The sequence below is a fragment of the Eretmochelys imbricata genome, chromosome 3 (assembly GCF_965152235.1).
Source record: "Eretmochelys imbricata isolate rEreImb1 chromosome 3, rEreImb1.hap1, whole genome shotgun sequence".
In the NCBI taxonomy this organism is placed as follows: Eukaryota; Metazoa; Chordata; order Testudines; family Cheloniidae; genus Eretmochelys; species Eretmochelys imbricata.
In genome coordinates, this window is record NC_135574.1 from 14,035,548 (window position 1) to 14,063,150 (window position 27,603).

General features: G+C 43.2%; 1 protein-coding gene and 1 long non-coding RNA gene across 2 annotated transcripts in view; one reads left to right on the forward strand and one right to left on the reverse strand.

The window, feature by feature from the left end:
* LOC144262524 (uncharacterized) overlaps positions 1 to 8,849 on the reverse strand; it is a 56,978-nt gene extending 48,129 nt beyond the window's left edge. The window contains exons 1-3 of the long non-coding RNA XR_013345539.1: positions 8,536 to 8,849; positions 5,517 to 5,605; positions 3,510 to 3,580 (exon numbers count right to left, since the gene is read on the reverse strand). This is a non-coding gene — a long non-coding RNA (uncharacterized LOC144262524). The remainder of the gene's footprint in view (positions 1 to 3,509; positions 3,581 to 5,516; positions 5,606 to 8,535) is intronic.
* RHAG (Rh associated glycoprotein) lies at positions 1,274 to 27,480 on the forward strand. The gene is made up of 10 exons (XM_077812388.1): positions 1,274 to 1,471; positions 10,925 to 11,108; positions 12,063 to 12,213; positions 13,445 to 13,592; positions 14,387 to 14,550; positions 16,840 to 16,977; positions 17,530 to 17,651; positions 21,577 to 21,659; positions 23,281 to 23,354; positions 25,616 to 27,480. Exons 1-10 carry the CDS (start codon positions 1,327 to 1,329, stop codon positions 25,691 to 25,693), a joined length of 1,287 nt encoding a protein of 428 aa, XP_077668514.1. The 5' UTR covers positions 1,274 to 1,326; the 3' UTR covers positions 25,694 to 27,480.
* The last annotated feature ends 123 nt before the right edge of the window (positions 27,481 to 27,603 follow it).

Below are 27,603 nucleotides of genomic sequence, written 5' to 3' on the forward strand. Positions count from 1 at the left end.
GATATTCAAACCACTTGTTTCAAATCCTGCAATAGGGCTTCATGCAGGAGCAGTGGTGCATCCATACAGATCTAATTGTATAGTCAGGGCTGATGTTAGCAACATTGGTGAGTTGATCCAGACTTTCTTTAAATGTGTGGTTTGTCATTTTCAGCCTATAGGTTAGTCAACAACTGTCACATGTTGTTATTGTTGCACCCTTATTGGTGGACTGAAAACAGGAGCAGAGTGACTAGCAACTCACAAGTAGGGAACTTCCTGGGTTGAATTTTCATCCAAATAAAAGTTTGCACTAAAATCCATAAAACTTTCAGGACTGGCAAACAGTTTCACAAATACTCCAGTGGCTGTCTGAATACTCTTGAACTGGTATATTACCCCCTCAAATCTTTCTGAACCTCAAACTTTGTTCTTTTATCTATATTTTTGCTGTTCCAACAGCTTTACTGACTGATCTGTTTTCTCTGTCTGAGCAAAGAGAAACCCAAAGAACAAATAACTATAGATTCCTACATTACAAAGCCAGAAGGGATCTTTGTGATCATCTAGTCTGACCTCCTGAATAACATAGACCACAGAACATCCCCGAAATAATTCCTGCTTGAACCAGAGCATAATTAACTTAAATAGTAAAATGTAAATCTTTTGGTGTTAGTAATCTAAGCCTTATTTGTAACTAATAAAGACATTGGTGATTTTTAAAAAAATATGGTATTTAACCTCTTCCCCTTTAAACAATTATTCATTCAAAAGATTTTCTACTTAATTCTTGTATGTTTTAGAGATTGTAAAACAGAACCAAGGGGTGCTTCTTAGACTTAGTAAAACCAATTCTCTGTACCAAGCTAGTCCTAGTGCTAAGGGTTAAGTGGTTTCTCATACTTCATACCAGATAAAGGGGTTTTTTTCCACCTTTTTTAATGAGAGCAATTTATATCTTGGTGAAATGACTAAGTACTACTGCATTTTGGAGTTGATAGCTATGTGCACCAGATTTCCAAACTGCTGTTTTCCCTTTTTTTTTTTTTTTAAAGTACCATAGTGACAACATTATCTATTACTAGAAAAGGACTAGCAGAGAAACTTTGCACTATAAATTATATGAAACATGTAAGTTACCCGGCTTGTTTTAGCATTAAATAACATTTCATACCCAGAAGCAGTCTGTGGAATAGGAATCGACTAACTGAACCCTATTAGTCCCCTCCCCTGCTGGGTGTGACACTTGGGCCAGTCTCTCTTCTTGGCAGTATCATCCAGCCCCATTGAAGGCAAACAGCAAACTTCTCTCTTTATCAAACCCCTGCAGCCTTGAGCACTCTCACTATGCCTTCAGCCTTTGCTACCAACATGAGGTTCAAATTCTCTATCCTGGCAATTTTTCTGGAGGTGTTAATTATCATTTTATTTGGGATATTTGTAAGATATGAAAACACCCAGCCCACCACAAAGGATATATTTCTATATCCATGTAAGTATTATTGTTTATATCGCAGGGTAAGATTTGCAGAAGCTTAGGTTGCAATAGACCTTTGAGGGATCACTAGCATTGTGCAGGAATTCAGGCTCATATGTTAAAATTAATTGTATTGCTGCTTATCAACCCTTCTGTTCTGTTTATTCTATAACTAACGGCACCAGGGATTGGGCAGGGTATGCAGTTACCACTAACCAGAATTCTAGCCCTAGTTCAAAGAGTTCCACTTGCTGAATCATGGTATTTGGGAACGTTATAACATACGATCCTTATGCATTTTTGTTTGTTACGCTGTAAAAGTTTGAAGCTGTTTTGGGAGGTTCTTTTGCCTGGACAATAATATTGCTGGTTGCCTTCTGTTTCTCCTCTCACAAAGAGCTGATCCATCCATGGGAATGAAGTAATCACAAGGACATTTTACAAATGGGGATAGTGAGATTTGCTGAGATCAATTGAGATATTATTTTCTGAAACTGCCATCTCAACATTTTGTTTATTTTCGACTAAAAGGGCCTTAGTGTGGTAAATGTTAGAAGGCATCATTCTTGGTGCATTGTTTCAACTGCTCTTTCAGTGACTGTTACAGGCAGGGCAGAACTATGGGCTCTTTTCATGGATTCCTCTGTCTTAGTCATGTGCCGCTAATATGACGCTCACATAGTACATTCTCCCTGTGGGGGAGCCGGGAAAACAGTACATTATTCAGATGTGAATTGACCAACCTGGAGAGTCAAAGTCAGCTGCATTGGGGCAACCCTAATGAAGTCAATGCAGGAGAGACATTGAGAGAAGAATTTTGCCCTGAGTATTCTCCTTGAAACAGAAATACAGGAGTTTCCATCCTAGAGCAGAGCAATGGCCCGTCTAGTTCAGTCTCCCATCTCCTATCTAAATGTATATCAAGTGTTTTTTAATGAACCCATCACTGATATCTAAGCACCAGGGACCTGATCCAAAGAGCACTGAAGTCTGAGAGTCTTTCCATAGACTTCAAGGGGCCCCTGAAATCTCAGTGCCTGCAGCTAAGCACCTAATCCTGAACTGTACCGGACCCAGGGGTGGAAAAAGGTGGTGTTATACCACCTGGGTCCTCTCCCAATTCTCTGGGCTGCCAGAGCCTTGCTTGGACCCTACCGTCAATTATGGCAGCTCTGAGGCTGCTCTACTTTATTTATATAGGCTGGTAATTCATCCAAAAAATGCTGTTATGTCCACCAGGGGTTGCCAGAGTTCAGTAGTGCGCCAGCCGTACTTCCTCTCCTTGGCAGGCCCCTGGCGTGCGCCATACAGAGGGAGGCCTGAAGGAGATAGTGTAGAGCCAGGAATCCCCAGCTACCCATTCTAGGCAGCTTTATGGTCCCTTTGTACTGCCAGAGTGATCTTTGGGCCAAGGATCAGACCTAGGCCTGATTCTCCACTGCCCAGCTCTTTGTGTAGCCATTTATACCCGTGCAAAGCACGGGTTAAATGTTACCATTCTGATTTGATATTGTTCAGCTCTTACCTTGCACAGGTATAAATGACAGGTACAAGGCCATGGTGAATCAGACATACTACCATGTAACACGTGTGCTCATATACTGTACTATATAATTGGATTGTAATAGTACACACAGATTTAATATATTATGTAAAAACTCTTGTATGGATTTTCCTTACAAGTTATAAGACTACTCGGCATTATCCTAGCTCCTTTCTTCTGTGGCTCTCTAAAGCACCTTACAAAGAAAAGTGGAAGCAGAGAGAGGGCAAGTGACTCATACAAAGTCACACAGCGAGGCAATTGCAGAGCTGGGGTGAAAACCCCGATCTCCTGACTCCATGCTTCCTCTCCAATATGCCTAATGGCCAGGGAATGTAGCTTCTGATTTGCACACTATATTGGTCAGAACTTCAAGTGAGCATTGTGTGAAAAGCCTGTAAGCCCTGGGTCGTAGGAAGCTTGTTACTTATGAAGGAGAAAAATGCAGTAGAAGAGCACCTCTGCAAACTCAGAGGGAGTGTGTCAAGTTGGAAAAATGTAATAACCTACCTTCAGCTAGAACCGTAGGGAGTATCATTATTGTCCTCATTAATCATTAGTGTCATCAACTTTTGTAGCACCTAGAAAACACAAAGCAGATAATTTTCTGCCTCAGAGCTCACACACGAGCTGTGTTAGTATTAGTTAGCCCCTTCTCCCTCCCCCACCAATATTTTTTTGGCTAAATGTATTTGTTGAACCTGGCCTTAAACTTAGACTGTAAACTCTTCAGAGCAGGGACAGAATCTCACTACATATGTACAGCACCTAACACAAAGGGGCCTTGATATGCTTCAGGGCTTCTAGATTAGTTTAATATAGATATTAATCAGATCTGCTAGTGTGAACTGCTGCACCTGTCTGGAATCCCGTTGGATCTGCCTGAGGATGTGAGGTAGAATAAGTTATTATGCATCTTTATTACCTAAACTGAGGGAGCATGTATGGTTGGGTTGGCTCAAACATTCCTTTTTCCTGTTGCTTTTGGTTTTATACATTAAAGTACAGACATGCTCGTTTCTGCAAGTGATGCTGCAGAAGTGGAATTTCAGAAGTGATTGGAATGAGGTGATGATGGAGACTTGTCTAATTGATTTTGGGATGGTGTTCCAAGCGTAAGAGCTTGCAGAGAAGGAGGAGGGGACAAAGGGGCTATCAAGTCTGGCATCCTAGATGACATGGAGAGGATGTAGAAGCAGAGGAAGGACATGAAAGCAGAGCAGGCCCGTGACATTGGCAGAGGCCCCATGACGTAGGGTGTTGAAAGCAAGGATAAGAAGTGTAAGTCCCCATAGTGCTAAGTGCTATAGAAACTCTTCCTACAGCTCCTAGCAGAACCCCTTTGGTTGGGGGCTGGAATTGGGGAAGCACAGAACTACATACAGCTTCCCCGCATAGGGGAATTTTCCCCCAGTTATTTGCAGCACCTTCATGGCCTCTATATGCTGTTGAGCAGAGTATAGGGCAGTGGTTCTCAAACTAGGGGCGCCACTTGTTCAGGGCCGGGCCGGTTTGTTTACCTGCCGCGTCCACAGGTTCGGTTAATCGCAGCTCCACTGCCCGACCAATGGGGGCTGCGGGAAGGGCGGCCAGCACATTGGCCTGGAGCGGTGAACCACGGCCAGTGGGAGCCGTGATTGGCCGAACCTGCGGATGCGGCAGGTAAACAAACCGGCCCAGCCTGCCAGGGGCTTTCCCTGAACAAGCGGCATCCCTAGTTTGAGAACCACTGGTATAGGGTCCTAACTCTACTTTAAAGGCTCTAGGGAAGATCCTCAGCAGGTGTAAATTTGTTTGGCTGTGTTGATGCCAGTATTTATGCAACACTGTTCTCTCATTGGTCTCAGTTGAAGTCACTATTATTTATTTTACACCCCAGAGAATCCCTATGGGACTGACACATTTCCTGCACGGAGATCAACAATCATGCAGAGCAACCCAACAGTGGAACTGCTAAATCAGCATTGGGTTGCACTGGCAGAGTTGCGTGTGGTGGCTTTGAACAGCACCTGCCTGTCTCATGCCTTTCTCAAGATACTGCTCACAAGCTCTGTATTTCACAAGCCCTTTAGTATCCCTCCAAAACAGTACAGAGCCCTGTACATACCCCAGATGAAGTTCTACATGAAAGAAATGGTCCAGAAGTATGGACTGGTGTGGGTCAGCTTAGCACCACTGACTTTTGGGAGGCGTTGGCCCCTATCAGAGACTTGATGAAACAGCGGTCCAGCCCGATCTGGTTTTAAATTATGCAGACCCTGGGTTTCTTACACCTCTCCAAGGGGAGGAACCAAGGGAGGGCAGTGTTGAGGTGGGGACTGCCCCGGAATCTCACAGACCTTGCGAATCATTGCAATGGCCGTGTCTGCACTAGGAAAATGGGTAGTGTTTCAAACACATTTTAATTAACAATTTTGAATGATTAATGTAATTAGTAGTCAATGTGCTTATTTAACATTAACACGTTTTAATGAATAAATTTTAACAGTGGGGGCAATTAACCACTGAAATAATTACCCGAGGATGTGGTAGGATCACCGTCACTTGGAATCTTCAAATCAAGACAGGATGTCTTTCTCCAAGGTATCTCAGAAAGATGCTGTGGGCTGGAGACAGATTCTGGGTGAGATTCTCTGGCCTATGCTACGCAGGAGGTCAGATTAGACAATGATATTGGCTCCTTTTGGCCTTAAAATCTATGAATTGACAAAATTTTAAATACGGCTTTGAATTTTGTGTAAAAAAGGCCAGACATGCTTAAAACATGTCAGCTAGTCATGGTCAACCTTTAGGAGGGCCTAGGATAAGCACCAACTAGTTAACGTGTTTTTAAACACAATTGTGCCTGTCCACACTAAGGGCTCAGGAGAATTTTTTCAAAAACAGCTACATCCCATTTTCAAAAGAGACTTAGGAGCCTCAACAAAAGGCAATGTGACTTTAGGCACCAGGGAGCCTAAGACAGTTTTGAAAATGGTACTTGGGCTCTTATGAAAATGTTACCCTAGATCAGCGTTTCCCAAACTTTTTTGGCCACGGAACACTTTTTAGCCTATTACGGAACACTTATGATATTATTTTTTATTTATGCTCAAATATATTTTATTTTATAAAACAAAGCAAAAATACAAATTTAAAATAACTTGAACTAACAATTTCTAACTGGAAAGCGTGTATAAAGTAGTACAAAAATCAAGGGCAAGAGTCAAAATTAAAAACAGTGTTCTACTTGAAAAAAACCTGTTTTTACATATACACAAACACCAAACAAATTAGATTTTTACTTGGAAAATCTATTTTTATAAACAGAAATACAAATTTGGATTAAATGGGATTGGTGTTTCTGCATTTTTCTATCACAAATTCGCTTAATATTAGGAATAATGCCGGAAAAAGAATTTTATGTTAAATTACAGTAATTCAAAAGAGTTGTAAACTACGCTTCAAATATGCCAAATTTAAAATTAAAAAACAATTTAAAGACCCTTTTTTTTTCATTACAATTCTTTCACAGAGCACCTATTCACATCGTGCGGAACACCAGTGTTCCGCGGAACACAGTTTGGGAAACGCTGCCCTAGATCATGCTTAGCATCATTTTCATTAACACTCAAGAAAATGCAGTGCTTTTTCTAGCATAGACAGAAATGTAGGGCTGAAAGGACCTTGCAAGGTCATCAAGTCCAGCCCCTTGTGCTGAGGCAGGACCAAGTAAACTTAGATCATCCCTGACAGAGGTTTGTCCAACCTGTTCTTAAAAACCTCCAATGATAGGAGTTTCACAACCTCCCTTGGAAGTCTATTCCAGAATTTATTGTTGGAAGGTTTTTCCTAATATCTAATCTAAATCTCCTTTTCTGCAGGTTAAGCCCATTACTTCTTCTCCTACCTTCAGTAGACATGGAAAACAATTGTTCACCATCCTCTTTATAACAGCCCTTAACATATTTGAAAACTGTTATCTGCTCCGTCCCCTCCCCCCCCTCCCCCAGTATCCTTTTCTCAAGACATGGTGTACTGGGATGCTATAGGCAATATAATTGATTGTTTAGATTAAACAGACTTCTTTGTTTTGTTTCTGTGCTGAATTAAGCAACTAACTACAAATAGTAGCAAGTAACAGTCTGATAGAACAAACCATAACCTCCGCCAGGAGGGGAAAAAATGTTGTTCAGGGCTGTTTCTGTGAGGGACATGATTACTGCCCTTGCTGTTTCTCAAGGGATGTACATGGCTAAGTTGACTGCGAGTAGAAAAAATAAGCATTCAGTCATGCTGTGATGCAACTTTCTACTTCAGTGTGTCAAATTCATGTGGGATGTAACTCTACTGAAGTCAAGGGAGTTCCACCAAGGGTTAAGTCTACTCTATCTTGTTACGCCCTCGGTGAGTTTGACCAAAAGAAATGGAGACCTGCATCGCAAAATGTTTGAATACTTATAGAGAAGCTTCACATTCATTTCTGGGGAAGCAGAGCAAATAAGCTGTTTCTCTATAAAAGCCACAATGGATGTTTTTGTAGAGCTTTTACAGATTTATCCTCTGTACAGATTTCATGGAATGACTTTGCAAGGGTCATAACACTTAATAAACTTTGTGCATTGTTTTATGCTTACAATTTCAGGCCCTGATCCCACAAGCTATTGGTTGCAGGGGTGGAGAATCGACAATAATAAAATATAATAATAATAATTAGTAATATCTGTAGAGCAGCTATAAACTTTTTTTCCTATTGATTTTGACCCTTGTTTCTCCAAATGAGGGGGAAACAGGAACTGTCACTTCATTTGATTATCTGGGCATATCATTCTGACATGAATCCAGAACCTATAAACTTACTTTTGTCTCTTTCATTCAAAAGAAAAGGTCAGTGACTATCTGTGACTGAGGCCTTCTGGGCTGTTGTACCCCCTGAATCTGGGGAGAATTATTACTCGTGGTAGTTTGCTCTGAAAGATCCTAGTAATGTCATTTTAACTTAGGGATTAAGATCAGATCAGGCATGTCTCTGGTGCTGTGTGAGGTGTTTAATTTACTACTAATGTAACCCTTCTGCCCATCAGAGTTGGCAGCAACAAGGGCCGGGTTCAGTATCTAGGGGTTCCATTCCAATAACACAATGCAAAACCGGCTCAAGCCCCCACCCAGTGACCTGGGACAAATATATACCACCCCCGCAGGGTGCCTCCAAGAGGCACGACTTCTCCTCTCACAAGCACGGAGTCTGAGTGTAGCAAAAACGCCTTTTAATAACAGAGAGAAACAATGTGGCATTATGTTGGGGAAACACCACCAACAGGATTCATAACACAACCCATGAGCAAAAACCCACCCCAAGCAAATTGGGGCATGTCCTTTCCCTTGGGTTCTTGAGTCCAGCAACCCGAAATCACCCAAAGTGCCAAAAGTCCAATGGCCCAAAAGTCTCTGTCCCTGGTCAGGGCAGCCCCAGAGTTTGAAAGTTTATCTGCAGAGTTTTACCTCCCAACCTGGGTGGAAATGGGAGGGGAAGGGGAAGAGGTAAGGGGCACCTTACATGATCTGAAGCTGACTGCCCCACAGTCCATAGGGCTCCGCTCCGCTCCACCAGCCGGTCCACAAACTGCTCCGCTCGGCTCGGCGTCCCACAAGCAGCTCCCGCTGTCCCATGAACTGCTCCACCATATATCTTCAGGCTCCCCCACTACTTAACACAACACTCAGTGATTTCAGCTCTTAGTCAGTTTTTAGCTCTTTTGTGATTTCAGCTTGTAGTAGGGGAGCCTCAGTGCTGGTGCACCATTAGCCCAAAGTGAATTCAGCTCAGCAGCCTGTAACTAGACTCCTAACAGAATCAACATTAGCTCTTATATTCCACAGTGGAGAGAGGAGGAAGTGCAATTAGCATGTAAGGCTCTCACCAGGGGGCCCATGCCAGCAAATATAAATACCTGTCCCCAGCCTCTCTCAATTCACAGAGTTTTGGAACCTACGTTCCTTGCCTAGCGAGTGCTGCTTAGTTGATGGCAAGTCCCTCCATCATAACAAAAGGCCCAGTACAGTTCCGAGCACAGTTCCCATAATCAGGGTAATAACAATTTATTCTTCCTGCCCCAATAACAGAGACACTGGGGATCCCACAGCAGCCAAAGTGACCATTTGGGCAGCTATGGGCTCATGCTAGGTGGGGTGGGTGTGCCTATGCAAATGAGATCAGCCCCTGAAGTTCTTTTCCACAACTTGCCACACCTCACCACCAGATGTCAGGGTGGAGCTCATCCTGACTCTGCTTACACTAATACTGGCTATCTGGAGGCCGCTGCTAGATTTCCTATAAACAAGTGGGGAATGTTCCTCTAGGCTTGTTATTCAGCTATGGAAGTTTCCACTGGAGAATGGGCCTGAAATTGTAGTTGCAGAAGCAGAGCCAACTATATGCAAAGAGTAGGGAGGATGCCTGCTCTGTCTTTGTAATGGGACGTTCTGGAGATGGAAATCAACTGGAATAGTTTGGCAAAAGCACTCGGTGAAATTCTATGGCCTGTGTTGGGCGGAGGTCAGACCAGTAATCATAATAAAGGTCCATTCTGGCCTTAAAATCTATGAATTTATGAGCTTAATGTTTTGCCTGTAGGCGGTTAAGAGTGTGCTCCTGAAGGGAGAGGGACTTCAAAAGGATTATGAGCCGGAGAAATAGGCTTGATGACCAGCTCATTCACACCGAGGCCACAGAAAAGTGCTTATTCCATATGAAGTAAAGCATTTGGATCCTGTGGTTGAGATTTTCAAAGCTGAGTTCTAGGGGATTTAACCTCACAACTTCCACTGAAATATATAGGAGTCACATAGTTAAATCTGCCAGCCAGCTTAGAGAATAACAACTTCTCACTAGTCCTCATAGAACACTTTGATTAGGGACCTCATCTAAGTTTTTTATAAATATTGTTTGATTTTCATTGTTCGCCAATGTAAAGTTTCAGAGTAACAGCCGTGTTAGTCTGTATTCGCAAAAAGAAAAGGAGTAGTTGTGGCACCTATATTATATATAATAGATAAGCTATTACCAGCAGGACAGTGGGGTGGGAGGAGGTATTGTTTCATATTCTCTGTGTATATATAAAGTCTGCTGCAGTTTCCACGGTATGTATCTGATGAAGTGAGCTGTAGCTCACGAAAGCTCATGCTCAAATAAATTGGTTAGTCTCTAAGGTGCCACAAGTACTCCTTTTCTTTTTGCAATGTAAAGTTGACGCATTTATCTGCAGGCACTAAGCAGGCTTTTCACCATATAATGGCTTTGACTTTAGATTTCAGTGAATGTACTTTGCACTCTCTTGTGGCACAAGGTGGTAATACAGTCTTGATGATAGTTCTAATAGAAAGTATGCAAATAATACTCGTGGAGAATGGATCTTCAAGCCAAGTATTCCGTTTACAATGTCCACTGTCCCTGTTTTTGCTGGACACCTGTATGTGACGAGTGTTGGGGAGACTGAATGAATAAGTTATTCCCTAGCAATTTTCTGACTAGGAAGTCCAACTCAGATTGAAAAATAAGTTGTTCATATTCATAAATGGATCCAGATCTTTTGGGCACAGAGTTCTCCTTGAGAGGTATGTAAGGCACTGTAGAAAAGTGAAGGGTTTTTTTGTTTTGTTTTTTTTTGGGGGGGGGGGGGATTTGTTTGTTAATTGGTAAATGTCCACATTAATATAATGAATTTAGGTTGCAATTTTTAATAACATTTTTAAAATAACATTTTCATTAACTGTAGTACAAAGATCTCCCCATCTTTCAGACAGAAGCCACCCAAACATTCTTGCTATTTATATCTTGGCTGTCAGCACTGATTGTGGTGTAGTTGTCTGCCAAACAGCTAGGTAGTAAAAGAATTGCCTATCCTTTCCCCCAAATACCTCCTCTTTATGGGCCCATGGTCTTTCAGTCTTTCAGGATGTCCACGTGATGATATTTGTTGGGTTTGGTTTCTTGATGACCTTCTTGAAGAAATATGGATTCAGCAGTGTTGGAATCAACATGCTCATTGCTGCGCTTGGTCTTCAATGGGGTACCCTGATGCAAGGATTTTGGCACATGGAGGCACAAAAAATTAATATTGGCATCAAAAGGTAAGTGTAACTCTCTCTCAGGCCCAATGGTGTTCCCAGTTAATTTATCACCAAACATCCCCTGACTGCAATGGCTTGTGTGTGTGTGTGTGTGTGTGTGTGTGTGTGTGTGTATGGAGCAGTCTTAAGAAGAGACACTGAATGCTACCCACCCCAGAATAGCCCAAAGCCTGGTGATAGGATACTCACTGAGGAAGGGAGGAGATTTGTGTTCAAGTCCCTGATCCAGAGCTGGGATTCAAACCTCTGTCTTCCAGATCCCAGACAAGTGCCCCAACCATCAGACCAATGGTTACAAGGAAGACACTTTTCTGAAATTTGCCTTTTCCGATTTGCTGACAAATTCCAAATATTTTTGGAGCCAAATGTGCTTTCTGAGTTTTGTCCTGGCCAAATCCAAAATCAGTTGTTCACCCAGCTCTAGTCAACATACCTTTATTCCATTCCAGTAACCAGTTAACACTAACCCCCTTCCAACACCTACCCAGGCAAACCTATCTCTGATGATAATGGGAGGAAGGCACATATGGGGGAGTAGAATTTCAGAGCTGAGCTACACCATGTAACCAAGAGGAGAATCTTACCCAGAACAAGGGAGTTACTCATCTTACAGTTGCCTTTTGAAGCATCAGCAATACTAATAAAATCAGATAATAACAATTTTCTTGTGTGTCCTCAATTGCCTTGTTTCATCTGACTTTTTCTTTGATGTCATCCTGCTTGGCAAGAATGCAGTCTGTGCATGTATGTAACCTTCCTTGGGACCCACTATTTGTCCCACAGCACAGGGCCCCATACTTTGAAACAGTCCTAAGAGTTTTTTATGTACAATAAGCAGAACTGATATCTCACTCTTCGAGTGTTCTATGGATTGTGTTGATATGAGTCTGGGATCCATTTAATTTCTCGTCATATTAAACTGGTTTTTGTTTCTATTTATGTTCTTAAATACAGTATGATAAATGCAGACTTCAGTACAGCAACCGTCTTGATTTCGTTTGGAGCTGTCCTGGGGAAAACAAGTCCAGTCCAGATGCTGATCATGACCATTCTGGAGATCACAATCTTTTCATGCAACGAACATCTTGTTGTGAAAGTACTAGGGGTAGGAAACATACATTTACTGAGAAGGAAAAGCTCCTAATATCTCCATTAGTTATAGCAAATCTGTGTGTGTGGAGAATTCTATTTCCCTTTCATTTGCTCTGTGATAGGGTGAATCAAATCTCCCTCCTTCTTCTTCTTCACGTCTCCACCTGTCGTCTCCTCTCCGGATATCTCATTGCTTAGCTTCAAACTCAGATACTGCTTCAGTGTGTGTGACACAACTTTGTGTTCCTCAACTCTCTTGCCAATTCCTCTATCTTTCTCTTTGCTGACTCCTGGCTACAGCATAACTTGTGACTGCTGAATGCTTCAAAGTCCTCTCCTGACATCCCTCCTTTGGGTAAAAGGTGATAGTAGTATCTTGTATATGATTGACAAATGGCTTTCAAAGAACAATGAAGAGCAGCTGACTTCTAGGTCTAAAGGCATGATTCTGGTTTTCTGCATCAGAGAGCCCAGAGAACTGTTTTGAAAATAATGGCACCATCGACTTTTTGAGAGAGAGTCTCATGCCCAGTATAAAACTTGCTCATCTGGATCTCCAGAGATGTCCTGACTTCTTTTCATTGTCTTTAGTTCAGACCTTACTTTGCTCCCAAGACGACAAATCTTTGAGTCATCCATCCCTGACGCTAAACTGTTTTTCCTCTTGTATCTCCCATGTCTGTATATATCTGCCCTGCATCTCCTCTAGAACATTGTACTGCCTGGCTAACAGTTGGCAGATAATTCTCACAGTTTATAATATATAAGGTAATTTAGAATAAACTAGGGATGCATTCGAGCCACAGAACTCCAATCCAAACCCAGATTTCTAACCCGGAAAAATCTGAGAGTGTTCTGATCTGGAGTTTTGATTCACTCACTAGTAAATGAGGAGCCACTTGAAATTTGGGTCTGGGATTGTGTTACCCCTCCCAAGCTTTAGGGATACTGGGAGCCAGAGTTTAGGTTTGGGTCAGTCTCTGTTAAACAACTGAACCGTGAAGCATTGTTAAAGATGGTCACTAGAAAGGTGCCTTGTTTAAGTGGTGGGTAAGAGTTACTGATCCCATTTTAATCTTTATTTGGGTCATTCTGTAGTAGCCTGAACTTCTAACTCTGGTCTCCACCATGGAAGGTGCACAACCAGACCCATCCAAATTCCTCCTTTATTAGAATCCTACTCCCTCCCTGTTCCCAGTACGGATGGTGCCAGTTTTAGGATTCAATTTTTTTCCCTGTTGCAGGCCACTGATACTGGAGCATCGATGACTATCCATGCTTTTGGAGCCTATTTTGGATTGTCTGCAGCGCGAGTCTTGTATCGTCCTGGTCTGAAAGAGGGACATAAAAATGAAGAGTCAGTCTACCACTCGGACATGTTTGCCATGATTGGTGAGTCAGAGAGGTGTACTGTCAAAAGAATGGAGAGCATGGGTCAGCTGTTCCTTCCTGCATCTGATCCATTGTAAATACTAATGTTGCTATATTAGAGATTTGTTGTTTCCTCCTTGCAGCATGCTTCTTTTCTTCTGCTGCAAATGTGTTTTCAATGCAACCTAAAATGTTTTGGTTTTTCATTGGAAAAAAAAACCCAGAAAATTTCAGTGATGGTTCATTTTTTGCAAAAAATTTACTTTAGGGGGAAAAAGTCATTTTCTGTCCAAAAAAAAAAAAAAAAGGGTTTCAATGGAAAACTATCAACCAGCTCTAATTAATGAGTTAACATCCTGCTAAGTAGGTAAGTACTAGTATTATGCTCATTTTACAGCTAGAGAAACTGAGACAGAAAGAGGTTACAGGCCAGATTCTGCCACCTTTATTCATGTTGAGGAGTCTTGCTCTGCGGGTTTCCCTAGAAGTTACTTTGGGAGTAACATCCTGTTCAGGGTGACTGAGCATTGCAGAATCACAGTAAGTCTTTGGAAGAACTAGCACCTGAGCATCCTGAATTCCTGACCACTTCACAGGAAAGTAATGGAGCTCACATGGGCTGGGGGTTTCTTTTGTCTTCTCTTTCATCTCTGGTGTCAAAAGCTTCTGGGTAATAGTCCATCATTTTTCCAATCATCTAATCCTTTCTTATTGCTCTTCCCAACTCTCCTGCTCTTGGCGAGCTCGTTCTGCTAAATGTAGAATCTAACATTGAAAACCCTCCTGAGATTTAATGTTTTTTTGCATTCGTGCAGGTACCCTTTTCCTCTGGCTGTTTTGGCCCAGTTTTAACTCTGCCATGGCGCACGCTGATCTCCAGCAGAGAACGATCATTAACACTTACTTTTCCATGGCTGCATGCACACTCACAGCCTTTGCCCTCTCAAGCCTGGTCGAACACAGAGGCAAGTTGGATATGGTAAGAGTTACGTCAAAATCCCATGTCTGTCATTAAAGCTAGCGCAGAGTGACAATGACAGAGGGCTGTCAATGAATGGGCTGGTTCAGAAAATATAAGAGCTAGCTGGAGCCTTTGCTCCAAACTCAGACTAAATTAGGACCCTGGTTTATGGTTCAAAAAAATTTAGGGTTGTATTGTAGAGTGTGTGTAGGTGTGTGTGTGTAACCAGTGGTGAGCTGGAGCCAGTTCACACCGGTTCGCTAGAACCGGTTGTTAAATTTAGAAGCCCTTTTAGAACCGGTTGTTCTGCGAGGGACAACCGGTTCTAAACGGGCTTCTAAATTTAACGGACCAAAAGTGGCGCCTTAGGTGCCGACTGCAGCCCTGGAGCACCCAAGGCGAAAATTTGGTGGGTGCAGAGCACCCACTAGCAGCTCCCCACGCCACCCACAGCCCCAGCTCAACTCCGCTCCACCTCCTCCCCTGAACGCGCCGCCCCGCTCTGCTTCTCTGCCTCCCGCCCATGCAGGAAGCCGGGGCAGGCTGAGAAGCAGGCTGCGGCTTCCCGCTCAGGCCCAGGGAGGCGGAGGTGAGCTGGGGCGGGAGGCGTGGGGGGGCGTGAGGAGGGCCACCCATGCTGCAGCAGGTAATCCGGGGGGGGTCGCGCAGGGGAACTGCTCCCCGTCCCAGCTCACCTCCGCCACCCTCGGCCTGAGCGGGAAGCCACCGTCTGCTTCTCAGCCCTCCCAGGCTTCCTGCCAAACAGCTGATTCCACCAAATTTTCCCAGTGGGTGCTCCAGCCCCGGAGCACCCACGGAGTCGGTGCCTTTTGATGTGATCAGTGGGGGGAGCGGCTGCTCCTCCTGCTTCCCCCCTAGCTACGCTCCCCTGCCCCTAGGAGCCAGAGGGACCTGCCGGATGCTTCCTGGGAGCTGCTCCAGGTAAGCACTGCCGGGACTCCCCACCTTGCCCCCCTGCAGGTCCCTCTGGCTCTTAGGGGTGGGGTGGGCACCCACTATGGTGGCCCACGAGACCCTCCTGCCCGGTTCTGGGGCAGACAGGGGAGTGGGTTGGATGAGGCAGGAGTCCCGGAGGGCAGGGGTGGGCAATGACCCCCTCGTGGGGTGAGGAGGGAACCGGTTACTAAGATTTTGGGAGCTCATCACTGTGTGTAACCCACACTGCTCTGTGCATGTTTCCCCTCCCGCTCTAGTGGCTGTGATCCATAGATATTTATGTGTCTGCTACAGCTCCCTGCTAGAGGAGTTAGTCCATTGACTCAAGCTGTAGTACTGAAGACCCAGGGTTAAAACCCAACTGTTGGTCCAACTGGGGTTGGCTACAGGGGTGGGCCATCTGGGAGGGAAAAGCAAGGACCACACTGGGGTCAGTAACAAAGACAGTCCCTCCTCATGCCCTCTAGGGGTACATACCACCACCAGCAACAGCAGCCCCGGAGGCAGGGAGGCCATTTGTGGCGTAGGCCCGCTCTGCACCACTCTATTCAAGTGTTCCCTCAAGTGATAGTTTGAATTGGCCTCTTTCCAGAGCAAAAAAACCCCTCAGTTGGCTGATGTTAGGCACTCTAGTGCCCTCGGCCAGTGCTACTGAGGGAGGAAAGGGTGCTCAAGGGGGCAAGGCTCCTCCTCCCACCTCCCTGAAGCTGACCACTGGGGTGAGGGAGTGGCCAGGTTCGATCCACACTGGAACGAGGAGTTGTGGTCCCTGCTGCTGTCCTTGTAGCTTTGGTGGGGCTGACCTTGGAGGAATGGATGTTCTTCTCCCCTACAATGTCCTAACAGTTGGGAACGGGACAGTCAGATCCTGGCTAGTCTCCCAACTACTATTGCTGCTCCCTGTAGTGGGAGGATGTCTTTAAAGGGTATCAGAGTACGGCCTGCCTCAAAGCTGTCCTGCCTGCTGGCTGGGTTGGGAATCTGCACAGGAAATGCCTTTGAAAATTAAGCAGCCGAATTAACTATCCATGTAGCCTACCCTTAATGCCAGTAGATGGATTTAGTGTGCATCCATGAATCTACATATGTATACAGAGGGGGACCCTACAGGGCAGTGATTGTGCTGTAGAATCAAAACCAGGCCTCTGCTGGTCTTAATTCATTCCTTGACTGCCTCAGTCTAACATCACTGTATTGGAGATGCACTTTTAAGTTTCACTGATAAATACTTTACAATGTAAATATCGTGTGTGAAGACAGAGGAGGCTTGTGCTGTTAGTCATTCACATACAAACCTGGCCTCCATTCCCAGCTGTCATCTTACTCTTCAGGGTTTTATGTCCTGCACAGGTTCACATTCAAAATGCCACCCTAGCAGGAGGAGTAGCAGTGGGTTCCTGTGCCGACATGAGCATCTACCCACTTGGTGCTATGTTAATTGGTAGTATTGCTGGTCTCATCTCTGTCATCGGGTTCAAGTTCTTGACTGTAAGTATAAAATAACGTAGAATATGCAGGACCTGATTCTGATCTCTCTTACGCTGGCTTCACGGCACTGTAATTTCATTGATTTCACTGGAGGTACTCCTGATTTACTAGACATATGAAACATACAGAGCCATCCCTAGGGGATGGCGAACTGGGGAGACCGCTTGGGGTCCTGCACTTTGGGGGGCCGTGCAGGCCAATGCAATAGGCTGGTGCTGCATGGGCAGTGGGCGAACGGCTGGTTGGGGGAGGCTACCGTATCCCCGCCCCTTCCACCTGAGGGAGAGCGCAGATGGTGTGGTCCCAACCCCATGGAGCCCAGCGGTGCCGCCTCCCCTATCTGCCCCCAGCAAGGTTGGTCCCAGAAGTGATTTCACGTCTGGCCCAGAAGTATCATCACTTCCGTCCTGGTCCTCAAACCCCCCTAGGGACAGTCCTGGAAACATATTTTAGTACTTTGTGTTCTCCCCCAGTTAATTTGCCTAGCAAAACTGGTCAGTGAAACCTGTAGACTATACCCTGACATGAAAGTATATTTCTCTCTCCTTTTAGCCATTCTTTTTTTCTAAACTGAAAATTCATGACACGTGTGGAGTCCATAATTTACATGGTTTACCTGGATTACTGGGAGGTCTTGCAAGCATCATTGCAGCTATGGCACACGTCAAATTGGGGTGAGTGAAAGAAAGAAAGAAAGAAAGAAAGAAAGAAAGAAAGAAAGAAAGAAAGAAAGAAAGAAAGAAAAGGTGGAAGTGAGGCTTCTTCAGTGAAGTTGCGTTCTACTTTGTTTTCTTTACATGTTTTATATGGCATCCCTTGTTGCAGTATTGGATCTAGAATTACTCAACTATGAACCAAGGCAATTCCCAAGAATGCCTTTATTCCCCTTCACCACTTTACTGTGGAGATCAGACTGACTAAACTGAATCCTCTCATGTAGCCCTGCATAAGAATTGTATATAATAAATTTCATACCATTTATTTTAAATATAAAACCTGTGGGCCTGGTATTCCCTTCACTTACACCTTTTTTACATCCAGTTAACTCCATAGACTTCCATGCAGTTACTGCTGATTTACCCTGGTGTAAATGAGAGGAGAATCAGGCACTGTCCTGTTGTAAACTTAAGGTCGTAAGTTAAGTACTAAAAAGTCACGAAATGTGCATTCACAGCCTTCCCTCTGCCTCTTAGGTGCATGTCCATTCATTGACAGTGATCCTGGGTTATCTATTTGCCTCTTTGAATCAGGTTTCTAGTGCAAATCCTTTGGATTGAAAATATGAAGCACATTTTTGGTCACTATTTTGAACAATCACTTAAAAAATTCTGTTTCAAGGAACATTCCTGCCAGAAAACCCATTTGTTAGAGAATTTGCACAGGAGAACACGAAAGGAGCATGAACACTGATAGGGTGACCAGATAGCAAGTGTGATAAATCGGAACGGGGTGGGGGTAATAGGTGCCTATATAAGAAAAAGCCCCAAATGTCAGGACTGTCCCTATAAAATCAGGACATCTGGTCACCCTAAACACTATTTCTTTTCAGAAGATGCCCCTCTGGTTTGATTTCATACTTTTTTAAATACTGCCTCTATTTTGCGGTTAAAACGTGATTCTTATGGGGGTGCCCAAATGTAAATACATTTTTTCCATACCCAAATTTGTCCAAAATTAAGAACATAAGAATGGCCATACTGGGTCAGACCAAAGGTCCATCCAGCCTAGTATCCTGTCTCCCGACAGTGGCCAATGCCAGGTGCCCCAGAGGAAGTGAACCTAACAGGTAATGATCAAGTGATCTCTCTCCTGCCATCCATCTCCACCCTCTGACAAACAGAGGCTAGGGACACCATTCCTTACCCATCCTGGCTAATAACTATTAATGGACTTAACCTCCATGAATTTATCCAGTTCTCTTTTAAACTCCGTTATAGTCCTAGCCTCCTCAGGCAAGGAGTTCCACAGGTTGACTGTGCACTGTGTGAAGAAGAACTTCCTTTTATTTGTTTTAAACCTGCTGCCCATTAATTTCATTTGGTGGCCCCTAGTTCTTCTATTATGGGAACAAGTAAATAACTTTTCCTTATTCACTTTCTCCACACCACTCATGATTTTATAGACCTCTATCATATCCCCCCTTAGTCTCCTCTTTTCCAAGCTGAAAAGTCCTAGCCTCTTTAATCTCTCCTCATAGGGCACCCATTCCAAACCCCTAATCATTTTAGTTGCCCTTCTCTGAACCTTTTCTAATGCCAGTATATCTTTTTTGAGATGAGGAGACCACATCTGTATGCAGTATTGAAGACGTGGGCATACCATGGATTTACATAAGGGCAATAAGATATTCTCCGTCTTACTCTCTATCCCTTTTTTAATGATTCCTAACATCCCATTTGCTTTTTTGACTGCCGCTGCACACTGTGTGGACGTCTTCAGAGAACTATCCATGATGACTGCAAGATCTCTTTCCTGATTAGTTGTAGCTAAATTAGCCCCCATCACATTGTATGTATCGTTGGCGTTATTTTTTCCAATGTGCATTACTTTACATTTATCCACATTAAATTTCATTTGCCATTTTCTTGCCCAGTCACTTAGTTTTGTAAGATCTTTTTGAAGTTCTTCACAGTCTGCTTTGGTCTTAACTATTTTGAACAGTTTAGTATCATCTGCCAACTTTGCCACCTCACTGTTTACCCCTTTCTCCAGATCATTTATGAATAGGTTGAATAGGATTGGTCCTAGGACTGACCCTTGGGGAACACCACTAGTTACCCCTCTCCATTCTGAAAATTTACTATTTATTCCTACCCTTTGTTCCCTGTCTTTTAACCAGTTCTCAATCCATGAGAGAATCTTCCCTCTTATCCCATGACAACTTAATTTATGTAATAGCCTTTGGTGAGGGACCTTGTCAAAGGCTTTCTTGAAATCTAAGTACACTATGTCCACTGGATCCCCTTGTCCACATGTTTGTTGACCCCTTCAAAGAACTCTAATCTATTAGTGAGACATGATTTCCCTTTACAGAAACCATGTTGACTTTTGCCCAACAATTTATGTTCTTCTATGTGTCTGAAAATTTTATTCTTTACTATTGTTTCAACTAATTTGCCCGGTACTGACGTTAGACTTACTGGTCTGTAATTGCTGGGATCACCTCTAGAGCCCTTTTAAATATTGGCGTTACATTAGCTATCTCCCAGTCATTGGGTACAGAAGCTGATTTAAAGGACAGGTTACAAACCATAGTTAATAGTTCCACAATTTCACATTTGAGTTCTTTCTCAAATTAGCAGCTTCTCTACATAAAGACATCACAGCTAATCACATACATGACACACCTGGTATAAGATTCATGGTCTTTGACACTAGAACTAAAGGCCACTGCCAGTGACCTAAAAGAACAGCCTCACTAGCACACCACAGAGCTGTGCAAAATCCCATGGGTCCTACAAGCCACTTCTTCCACTGCAGTCATATCTTAGGCATTTTCAATGGAATCACACCTGCAAAGCCAAACATACCTAACAATTCAAAGTAAATCTGTCAACCCCCTGGTACATGTCAGAACCATAAAAGGGCCCTAGGCTTGCTTGAATGCGTGGTGTGTTGAGCTATGTAACTGATATGATTTTCTGTATACTACACCTTTAAACCTCTAGAAGCTTTCCTCTCTGCAGTCACTGGCAGCTATTTTGTGTTTTATCCTGAATGCTCACAAATCATGAGATTGGCTTTAAAATAGTGAGATTTTTAAAAAACTGTGGAAGAGGCCTTCTTTTTATTTGTCTTCTGGTTTCTGAACCTTTAGGGTGCACTTAGGTCACATTTTCATTCTTTTCTTTGCACCCACAAGAGCTAGAACCTTAGGCCTTGTTTACACTATGGGGGGAGATCAATCGAAGTTACACAACTTCATGAACAACGTAGCTGAAGTCGACATACTTAGATCTACTTACCGCGGGGTCCACACTACACTATGTCAATGGGAGATGCTCTCCTGTCAATTCCCCTTGTGCTTCTCATTCAGATGAAGTACAGGAGTCGGCGGGAGTGCAATCTGCTGTCGATTTAGTGGGTCTTCATTAGACCCGCTAAATCGACTGTCAGTGCATCGATCACCACATGTCGATCCCCCGTAAGTGTAGACAAGCCCTTAGCTTTGTTTTCTAATGACAGAAGAGGTTCTCACGAATTCACCTGAATCTAGGATCTGCGGCCTGAATTGAAAAAACCTACTACTGCAATAAAATCACAATACTTGACAGCACTGTACACTGTGCTCCCTTTTTCTCTCATGGAAACTTTACATGAAAATACAGGGTTGCTCTTTTTGCATGGAGGAACTTCAGTAAACCTCTCAACTAGTCTGTGCCGTGCTCTGAGTTTGAAACAAAACCCGAAGTGAAGTAAATTTTACATGGGTTCAGTTTTTGTGACGAAAGCACAGATCTCCTGCAGATGACCTTCCCTAAAAATTCCACTCATCCAGTAGGGGATGATATTAAACATGCATATAAGCTAGCAGAATACCAGCTCTGGAAACTCGGTGGTAGTTTAATCTTTTGTCATTTGCCTTTTTCTCATTTTCAGGGAGACTTCTCCTTCTGCTCCCATGCAGGCTGCTGCCCTGGGTTGTACCATTGGGATAGCTCTGGTAGGAGGAGCATTTGCAGGTTAGTAAGATGCAAACAGCACCCAAATGCAGGTCAGTAAGATGCAAACTATAGAGACATCCTTGGGTAGCACTTTGTGGTGCAAACAATATCAACCAAAAAACAGATTGATAGATTTAAAGGCCAGAACGGACCACTATGATTATCTAGTCTGACTTCCTGCACAGCCTCGCCCACTGTTAAACCTTGAATAAAGAATTTTGAAACAAGGATTACATTGGGAATCTTCTTGTTTTATTGAAGCTGTTGTCCTTGATATATGTCACTTAGCAGTTGGGTTATTTTTTTATCCATAATTAAGGAAACTTCCGTAAAATAAAAGTTTGGAACAGTGAATAATTTAATAGCTATCTATCCATATGCCAGTGGGTGTAAATCAGATAGGTTAGGTAAATAGTTTTAGCCTTGGAATGTCTGACCATGTAGCTGGACACTCAGAGAATCTGTGTTGGCATAAGGATCTGATTGTAGAATGGTAATAAAAGCTTCTGGTTTGTTTTCCAGTATATTTGTGGGTGCTCAATAGGAGACACTTAACATATCCCCTCCAAACCATCAACACTTTTAAGAAATCCTGCATGGGAATCCAAGAATCAGGCAGTATATATTATTATGTATATATTATTTTAAAAACAAAAACAAAACCCTGTGCTGTAAAAAAAAAAGGTTAAGGTTACAAAGTGAAGCACTCAGAAGTTAGGAAATGGCAGAATTAATTAATTATACTTATAGACTTAATCAATGAAGTACACTTCCCATTCCACCTGCAATGGGGTGGGAAGTATGAGAAGTAGTGGGAGGGTCAGGACAGGAGCTGGGGTGGGTGATAAGGGGGAATAGAAGCAGAGATGGACAAGGACAGGCTGGTGGAGGGCTGGGGCGGAAGGATCTGTAGTTACTAGTGAACACTTCTCCCCAGAAGCTGGAATTGAACCTAGAATTCCTGAGTCTCAGGTAGGGACTGTATGGGGATGGACCGTGCTCAGTAAATATGAATTCTTCAGAGAAGTTAACTGCCAGCCTCTGCTGAACATGTGCAAACTGATTTTTTTCCCCAAAGGCTTAGAATTTGACCAAATTTCAGCCGATTTTTCACAAGCACAGCCAAAGGCACATCCCTAACACCAGGGCAACCGCAAGCCAAATGTCAAGCCCTGAAACATGGAGGGCGAGAACTTCTCAATGAAACAGCTGTAAGAATTTTTTAACGTGCAGGGGAGGGAATAAATTTATTTTTCCCTAACCTTATTCTCGGAAATGGCTGAGCCCTTTTAGCTTGATACTTTCCAAAAAAGATTCAGCCGGAGGAAGACCCTCAGTGTGGAAAAGTTCAGTCCCAACAGTTGATGTTTGGAAAAGCTATAAGCAACTGAAAATAGGGTTTTATAATGGAAAGTGTTAACCTGCACTGCCTAGACTATTGAGTGGCTTGATATTGTATGGGCTGATCCTTGGTGCTGGGCGCTTCTGAAGGGAAGTCAGTACCTCTCAGGAAGTACAAAATCAGAGAGGTACATAGGGCCATAGGACAAAGGCCATGATTCCCCCTCCAAGGCTAGCTCTTATGCATCTGTTATGGCAGGTTTGCCTATTGTGGTTCACCGTATTTTCTCTCCTGCAGGTTTAGTTCTAAATTTGCCTTTCTTGGGACAACCACCTGATGAGAACTGCTACAATGACTCAGTTTACTGGGAGGTAGGATATAACCGCGGAGTAATCAGACCATCAGGAAATGCAGCTTTCGTTGCCTTTTATTAGAAGATTACAATACAAGGCAATTCTGTTTTCCTAGTAGGAGAGGGAGGACTCGTTGAATCATTGTTAAACTGGGGAGTCACTTACGCATGGGAGCCAGGCTTCAAAAATCCTGCCTAATCTCAGGTTTAGGATTTCTCAGGCCTGCCTCCAAAATCGCAAGACTTTTGGTGCTGCAGCTGGGAGGAGGAATAGAGAGATGGGCCCTCTATAAGCAGGCTGCAGAGAAAACAGCTCTTGAAATCCACTGTCATTGCACATCAGGAGATGGTTATTGCTCATGGTTTTAAAAAACAAACTCATTTTTTTTTCACATGATAAAGAGAAACCTTGGTGACAGGGCTGCGGGGGAGAGGGGAGCCAGAATGAAAATCTCATGCTTTGCAGTGTAGGTGCAAGGAAGGCCTCATAGTAAAGGCACTCTGCTAGGACTCATCGGATCTCAGTTCACTTCCTGGCTCTACCTTTGTAATGCTGGGGAAGTCATTAACTGCCTATAGACCCCAGTTCCCCCTCTGTAAAATGAGGATAATGTGAAAGTCACTTACTTTTTCTGTCTGATCTATTTCGATGGTAGGCGCTTCAGGGCAAGGACAGACTCTTACTATGGGTTTGTACAACGCCTTGCACGATGGAGCCTTGATCTCAGTTAAGGCCTCTTGGCACTGTAATCTCACAAACAACAAAAGCCACCATGCTCTCCAAAGTCAAGAGTACACCAAAGACTACAGTTGGCTTTCAGAGAGAAGGGTTTAGGCATCAGGAAGCTTCTGGCCCCTTAGAAGCTGGCATTGTCCTCAGCCTGTCGTGCTCTGGTCATGAGCGTTTGTCAGAGCTAAAGTCTCCAGTAAGTTATATTGTGGGGAGAGGGGAGCACCAGCAAACGCAGATGAAAAATGTCCTGGAAGAAGAGAGAAATACCTGAATGTTGTGTGCTAGTGTGAGCCCATAAAGTGCAATGTCAGAGGAAGGAAGTGAGGTAAGTTCTGTGGGAAGTAAAGGCACGTCTACATGATGGGCGCTAGAGCAGCACAGCTCCCCTGCTGCAGCTCTGCCACTGTAGCGCCTCAAAGTAGATATTTCTTAGATCAGCGGGCAGGGTTTTCCCATCTCCACCTCCCCGAGTGGCAGTAGCTAGGTTGACAGAAGAATTTTTCCATCAATCTACCCATGTCTATATCGTGGGCTACACTGGCTTAACTACAACATGCAGGGGGTGAATTTTTTACACCCCTGAGTGATGTAGCTAACTCAGTCTGTCTTTTAAGACCAGGCCTAAACTGTTTGTACTGTATGTGAATCATGGCTCTTTACTTGGTGAGAGGAGGAGAATGTAGTAATGCGCTGGGAAATATAAAGCATTCCCGTGTTAGAAATGCAACTTGGTTCATCCAATGGCCCAGGGAAGCTTACTGCCTAAGGGGCAGCTGTGATCAAAAAGGATAGCATCTGGAGTGAGTGTCCAGACACTCCTGTTGAAAGCTCTGCAACTGATTCTGTCTGATCTTGGGGAAGTCATGCAACTTAGATTGCAGAAGTTCCAGAAACGTGTGTCCATAATATAAATATTTAACAACACCAACAGTTAAAGGGAGTGGAAAAGTTTTGAAGTGTTGATGAAAGATTCACAAAGAAACTCAGCGGTATTTTAACAATAAATACGGGCCTGCTCACCTCACCACCCCAGAGTCCCATTAGAGTCAATGGATCTACTTGTGTAAGACCATGACACTAATTAGCCTATGATGCTAATAGAGCCTGGTATTTTTATAGGATCTTAAAGGAGTTTGGCACCCAACTCCTGTTGAAGTTCAATGGGAATTAGGCACCAATCTCCATTAGGCTTTTTTGAAAATCACAGATGGAGTCTTTACGCTATATAGATGGTTATAGCACATGTTATAAAATACTTGGTTTGGCATGGCTTTGAGTCAGTTCCAGTTTAAAAAGACATTAACTCAGAATTGCTGATTTTAGTACAGGCATACATGGCAGGCTAGGTCATCTTGTTAATAATGAAATGCACGAGCCAGATCTGGGAACTTCAGTACATGATGCCTGATGCAACGTCGCAAACTGTGATCACTCTGGGTAGCACAGCAGTCCTTAGTAGACTGTGCATGTTTGACAATTGATATAAGAAGAAAGAATCGCCAAATGTCATGATGTGGCATTAACCTCTTGTCTGGTTTTCATGCTAGGTTCCAGCAGAAGAGACACGACCTGCTGGCCAGTTCGGTGACTATGGGGATCACAGAACAGTCAACATCAATATGTAGGATGAATTCTCCATCATTAATTCCTGTCCTAGCAGTGCTGTTTCCAGTTTCTCATTCAAAGAGACAACATCTAAATATCATCCATACCACTCATTGTTTTCAATATGTAAAGGCAGGTGTAGATAGCTGTATTCCTTTTAAAACCCAAACAAACTTTATTTAGAATATGTCATCACTGACAAATGTGATACACACAATGCAAACGCATTTGAGGATCCTTGACATACATTTGTTTATCTAAACTGAAAGATGCTAACTGATGTGCAGTATTCTTTGTATTTTAACCATCCATCATCACTGAGGTTGTTTTAACATACAGATTTCCTATCTATGTGTTTCTATGTGCCATTCACCCTGGTACCATATTTGACTGCAAGATTTAGGAATGTTTCCTTTTACACATTGAACATGCTGAGTCATAAAAGACTTTAAAACATACCCTTTAACCTACTAGGTATAATCAATTAGAGGCTGAAGGGGAATCAGTTCCTGTAGGTTATTTAGATTTCCAAAAGGTTTTTCACTACAATGTCCTTAAATTGCAGCAAGGAGGTTTAGGTTGGACATTAGGAAAAGCTTCCTATCTGTCAGGGTGGTTAAGCCCTGGAATAAATTGCCTGGGGAGGTTGTGGAATCTCCATCACTGGAGATTTTTAAGAGCAGGTTAGACAAACACCCATTGGGGATGGTCTAGATAATACTTAGTCCTGCCATGGATGCAGGGGACTGGACTAGATGACCTCTTGAGGTTCCTACCAGTCCTATGATTCTATGAAACCTTCCTTACCTCACTCTGGGTCAAGAGATGAATCCTGTCATGGATTAAAAACTGGATAAGTGACAGGAATCAAAGTATTGGGTATTTATAGCTAATTCTAAGTATGAAAAATGGGTAACAGTGAGATATCCCAGGCAGCAGTACAATAATCAGGTTGTGATGCTGGCAGAGCAGGTGCCAGCTCTTTCCAAGACTTCAGGCATTAGCTAAGAACGGACAAACTCATAGCTGGAGACCAGATCATTTCACCTGTATGTTAGTTTTGTTCAAAATAGGTAGTAGTCATATAAGAATATTTTTAGTGTTTAGACTCTATGAAATGCTTTTAAGTTGCTGCATGCCTTAATCTCACTTGTAATGTCTATGTTCCATGCTATAAGAAAATATGCAAGTTTTGTTTTGTATCTTTGAAAATGTTTGCTCTGAATTTGTCAGCCCATGCAAGGGAATTTCTCCTCCTCCCCCAGCCCATCCAGGAGAGCTATCAAAATTTAAATGGGACATTATAAGGTAATAGCTTTGTTAAATGCCCCATCCACCCATGGAGAAGTACATGCAGAAGGACTCATCCCATCCCTTTGAATGCTGGAAGAGGGAAATAAAAGTACTGGACATGAAGATTTTTCCTCTGTTTTGCCGTTTGAAATCTCACAGGCCAGAGAAACCAAACTGAAGCTGGAGATTCCCAGGGCTTATCTCAGGTTTCAGAGTAACAGCCGTGTTAGTCGGTATTCACAAAAATAAAAGGAGTACTTGTGGCACCTTAGAGACTAACCAATTTATTTGAGCATAAGCTTTCGTGAGCTACAGCTCACTTCATCAGATGCATACTGTGGATACTCCTGGATCCACCCTGAAAGACACTTTGAATTGACAGATCACTGCAACTCTGTCACTCTTAGGATCTAGATGGTAACTCATTTGCTTGTATGTGTTTGCTGGCTTTAACCTGTAAATAATGCTCTTATTTCTTTTTCCTAGTTAATAAAACTTTAGATCGTTTATTACAGGATTGGCTACAGGCATTGTCTTTGGTGTAAGATCTAGAGTACCAATTGATCTGGGGCAAGTGACTGGTCTCTTGGGACTTTTTGTTGGCATCCTTTCATCTGCAAGAGACGGTGGGAATTGC

What these genes read in the sequence shown, in the direction of transcription:
- RHAG (XM_077812388.1), top strand. Translation starts at nt 1,327, where the DNA reads ATGCCTTCAGCCTTTGCTACCAACATGAGGTTCAAATTCTCTATCCTG. An exon ending in ATTAATATTGGCATCAAAAG is followed by an intron (nt 11,109 to 12,062) that starts GTAAGTGTAACT and finishes TCTTAAATACAG; the next exon opens with TATGATAAATGCAGACTTCA. An exon ending in TCGGGTTCAAGTTCTTGACT is followed by an intron (nt 16,978 to 17,529) that starts GTAAGTATAAAA and finishes CTCTCCTTTTAG; the next exon opens with CCATTCTTTTTTTCTAAACT.